The following is a 4,757-nucleotide window of genomic DNA, read 5'->3' on the forward strand; positions in this document are numbered from 1 at the left end:
GCGCCACCATGTCCAGCTAATTTTTTGTATTTTTAGTAGAGACGGGGTTTCACCGTGTTGACCAGGATGGTCTCGATCTCTTGACCTCGTGATCCACCCGCCTCGGCCTCCCAAAGTGCTGGGATTACAGGCTTGAGCCACCGCGCCCGGCCTGAGAATTTTTCAAATAAGCCCAAGATAGTTTACATAACCCTGTGTGACCACGTTGGCAACCTGTCTGTAGTAGCTCTGTGCGTTTATACCTGGGTGTTGGGGTGAGTTGCTTGCTGTGGTCTGGCCGTGCTTGGTGGCCCAGCTTCTCCCTTTATTAGGGGTATGGTCTTGGGTCAGTTTCTCAACCTGCCTGAATCTCAATTTCCTCATCTGTCACGAGGGAATCATGGCACCAACGTTTGTGGGATGGCTGTGCAGATTGAGGCCACAGTGAATAATTTTTCAGCATCCAGTTTTACAGAATCTGAGCAGAGTCCTAGGCTCAGGCTCTGGCTGGAAAGCCTCTCAGCCCACGAGCCTCCCCCAGATAATCTCTCATCTCAGAGCCCAGAGACACCGCAGGTCCTTTTAGCTTAAATGCAGTTAGATTCATGAACACTTAATTTTTTTTTTTTTGAGACAGAGCCTTGCTCTGTCACCTGGGCTGGAGTGCAATGGCTCGATCTCGGCTCACTGCAACCTCCACCTCCTGGGTTCAAGTGATTCTCCTGCCTCAGCCTCCTGAGTAGCTGGGACTACAGGCTGTGCCCCCACGCCTGGCTAACTTTTGTTTAGTTTTGTTTGTTTGTTTGGAGTCTTGCTCTCTTGCCCAGGCTGGAGTGCAATGGCATGATCTTGGCTCACTGTAACCTCCGCCTCCCAGGTTCAAGCAATTCTCCTCCCTCAGCCTCCTAAGTAGCTGGGATTACAAGTGCCCACCACCACACCCAGCTAATTTTTGTATTTTTAGTAGGGATGTGGTTTCACCATGTTGGTCAGGCTGATTTCAAACTCCTGACCTTTTCATCCTCCTGCCTCTGCCTCCCAAAGTCCTGGGATTACAGGTGTGAGCCACTGTGCCCGGCTTCATTTTGTATTTTTAGTAGAAATGGGTTTTCACCATGTTGGCCAGGCTGGTCTTGAACTCACGACTTCAGGTGATCCACCCGCCTTGGCCTCCCAAAGTGCTGGGATTACAGGCATGAGCCACGGCGCCTGGCCATGAACATTTAATTTTGGCACAACTTTTTTGTTAACATGTGGAGTATTTGAGCCAGGGGCACAAACATTACAATTACTCCAACCAGAAGCTTCCAGTGGACTGAGGTCCTCGCCTGACCGTGGCTGAGTCTGTGAAGGGCCAGCCCCCAGTCAGCCCTTCCCCACACGAGTAGCCCAGGGCCCTGGTCTCTCCAGGGAGCACTTTTCTTTGGGTCTGATGTCTTCCACCTTCCCATTGCCTCACCCAGTCACAGCTGCAAACTTGCCGAATGCCCAGCCAGGACTGCCCCGGGCCTGGGGATACCCTCCTCCCACCCGCCCTGGTGGGCTGCCCGTTTCTTATTACCTCCGCTAATGCTGGGAGTGGATTGCTTTCCATTACGTTAATGCATCAGACTCCGTTTATCTTTGGCAATCTTCCTGGTTCTTGATGGCATTTTGAAAATATTTGCGGAGTTAGCAGGTCCACTAGGCAGACAATTTCATGGTTTATCTCTATATACATGTACATATCTTACCTCATTCCAGAAAGAATTTAAGGCAGCTGGGACTCATGCTCTAGCATTGCACCCCCTGCATGCAGTTCAAGGAGGGCTGTAGAAGTGGGTGGATTTGGCTGGGCGCGGTGGCTCAAGCCTATAATCCCAGCACTTTGGGAGGCCGAGGCGGGTGGATCACAAGGTCAAGAGATCGAGACCATCCTGGTCAACATGGTGAAACCCCGTCTCTACTAAAAATACAAAAAACATTAGCTGGGCATGGTGGCACGTGCCTGTAATCCCAGCTACTGAGGGGGTTGAGGCAGGAGAATTGCCTGAACCCAGGAGGTAGAGGTTGCGGTGAGCCGAGATTGCACCATTGCACTCCAGCCTGGGTAACAAGAGCAAAACTCCGACTCAAAAAAAAAAAAAAGAAGTGGGTGGATTTTTTGCACCTCACCCAGTCACCTTGAGAAGGTGTCTTGCACCTTCCCAAGACACTGCACTGTCTTGGGAAGGCGGGGGGAGCGGTCAGCAGCACAGACCCTGGGGTCCCACGGCCTGGCCCTGCTTCCAGCACGTACTGACCTCGACAGCTTGGGGCAAACAGATTCACCCCCCGGGTCTCCGTTTCCTCATCTGTGACATGGGACCTGGAGCAGCCTCCAGGGCTGTACAGGAGCCCTGCACAAGGCAGGCTTGCCGCAGCCCGGCGTCCCGGAGGCCACGCTTCACAAGTGAAATGCGCGAGATTCCGGCTTCCACCTGCAGTTCCAGTTGGACTGAGCTCCCTGAGACAGGCATGAGCAGTCTCAGGGGACAGCCCCAAACTGGGGCCTCGGTCGGATGCTGACTTATACCCACTCAGCGACTGAAGCCTGTCACTCCCTCTGAGCTTGGGTTTCTCATCTGACTGTGTTGTGATTTGGGGGTGCACAACCTCAATCTTAGGCAGGTGGTGTGTCTCATTTCAGACCACGGGATCTTTCCTGAAGACGTGCCTCAATGGAGCTGCTGCATTTTTTTTTTTTTTTTTTTTTAGACCGGTCTGTTTCTGTCGCCCAGGCTGGAGTGTAGTGGTGCGATCTCGGTTCACTGCAACCTCCACCTCACAGGGACAAGTAATCCTCCCACCTCAGTCTCCCACGTAGCTGGGACTACAGGCACACACTACCATGCCCAGCTAATCTTTGGTACATTTCGGGGAGATGAGGTTTTGCTGTGTTCCCCAGGCCGGTCTTGAACTCCTAATCTCAAGCAATCCCCCTGCATTGGCCTCCCAAAGTGCTGAGATTACAGGCATGAGCCACGGTGCCCGGCCTCCTTTTTTCTTTTGTGACGGTGTCATCATGTCACCCAGGCTGGAGTGCAGTGATGCTGTCGTGGCTCACTGCGGCCTCAACCTCCTGGGCTCCAGTGGTCCTCCCAAGTAGCAGAACTACAGGCGCATGCCACCATGCCCGGCTAATCTTTTTATTTTTATTTTTATATATTTTTTGAGACGGAGTCACGCTCTGTTGCCCAAGCGGGAATGTAGTGGCATGATCTTGGGTCACTGCAGCCTCCACTACCTGGGCTCAAGCGATTCTCCTGCCTCAGCCCCCTGAGTAGCTGGGACTACAGGTGCCTGCCACCATGCCTCGCTCATTTTTGTATTTGGTATTTTTAGTAGAGATGGGGTTTCATCATGTTGGTCAGGCTGGTCTTGAACTCCTGGTCTCAATTGATCCACCCACCTCGGCCTCCCAAAGTAGTTTTTACATTTTTTGTAGCCACAGGGTCTTACTATGTTGTCCGGGCTGGTCTTGAACTCCCGGCCCCTGGCAGTTCTCCCACCTTAGCCTCTCAAAGTGCCGGGATTATAGGTGTAAACACCACATCCAGCCTCCTCCTCATCCTTCTTCACTCTCACTGGAAGCTGAGTTTCCCTGGGGCAGCCTCCTGTTGCGCCTGGGATGGGCTCTGGGGGACCCGCTGCCTGCTCTCCACCTCCCACCCCACGGCGGTCATGACGGAGTGTGACTGCTGCATGAGGCATTGGGGGTCTGTCTGCCGGCCGACCATCATCCTTCTGCGAGCAGGGGCTGCGCTGCTCTTCTGGCCCCTAGACCTGGGTGTCCCGCTTAGAGCCAGCTTGAGCTGGGCCTCATAGGTGGGCGTCCACATGACCGAGCGGTTGGGCCTGCTGTGAGCTTTCTGGTGTTCCCACGGAGACAGGGGATGTGGTGTGTGTCCCTGAGGGGGAGGGTGGGGTGACAGCTATGTTTGTTAGGGTCCCAGGGATGCTGACAAATACCCTAACTTCCTCTTCTCTTACAGAACCTGCAACCATGGTGGTGCCACTAGCCAGCTCGGAAGCCCAGGTACTTTTTAAAAAATTCCAAATATTACTTGATATGTATTAAAATGTACTTGCATCTTAAAATGTAAGTAATAACACATGGATAGTTATACAGTTGTTTCAGGGAGGCAGGGCACAGATAAAATATCCAACAGGCTTACTCGTAGGAACTTGGTGAAGACACTGTTCACTGAGAGCAGACAGGAAGGAGACCACCAGGGTGGGGAGGGCCCCTGTGAGCCCCCATGGGTGCCATCCCACCCCGGCCGGGAGAAGAGGGCAGTGGTATTGACTTCCTTCCGCATCTGGACAGATGAGGAGCCCAGGTGAGGTCTGCAGGGCTGGCCTCGCAGACACAGATCCTGGGTCAGGGAGAGGACTTCTGGTGCCAACAGGAAGAATCAGCCTGATGATCAGTGCCCAGAAACCCCACCCAACCCACAGCTGGGACCTCAACAACAGGGTGTCACCTTCCTCCTCCCAGCCTGCCCGGAAGTAATGTTCTCAGCTTCATGTCTTGTCTTTCTACAGCCTTTTTGGTTTTCTTTTTATTTATTTGTTTATTTAAATAAAGACGGGGTTTCACCATGATGTTCAGGCTGGTCTTGAACTCCCGACCTCAGGTGATCCGCCCACCTTGGCCTCCAAAGTGCTTGGATTACAGGCGTGAGCCACCATACCTGGCTGCCTTTTTGGTTTTCTGTTTGTTTTTTTGCTTGTGTTCATTTTGTTTTATTTTTTGA

At 52.8% G+C, this 4,757-nt stretch overlaps 1 protein-coding gene across 1 annotated transcript in view; it reads left to right on the forward strand.

Moving 5' to 3' along the window:
- SPIRE2 (spire type actin nucleation factor 2) overlaps positions 1–4,757 on the forward strand; it is a 38,914-nt gene that overhangs the window by 11,886 nt on the left and 22,271 nt on the right. Inside the window, exon 2 of the mRNA XM_017513977.2 lies at positions 3,993–4,036. Within this exon, the coding sequence (XP_017369466.1) occupies positions 3,993–4,036 (44 nt within the window). The remainder of the gene's footprint in view (positions 1–3,992; positions 4,037–4,757) is intronic.

This window comes from Cebus imitator, unplaced genomic scaffold (assembly GCF_001604975.1).
Source record: "Cebus imitator isolate Cc_AM_T3 unplaced genomic scaffold, Cebus_imitator-1.0 Scaffold509, whole genome shotgun sequence".
Classification (NCBI taxonomy): Eukaryota; Metazoa; Chordata; class Mammalia; order Primates; family Cebidae; genus Cebus; species Cebus imitator.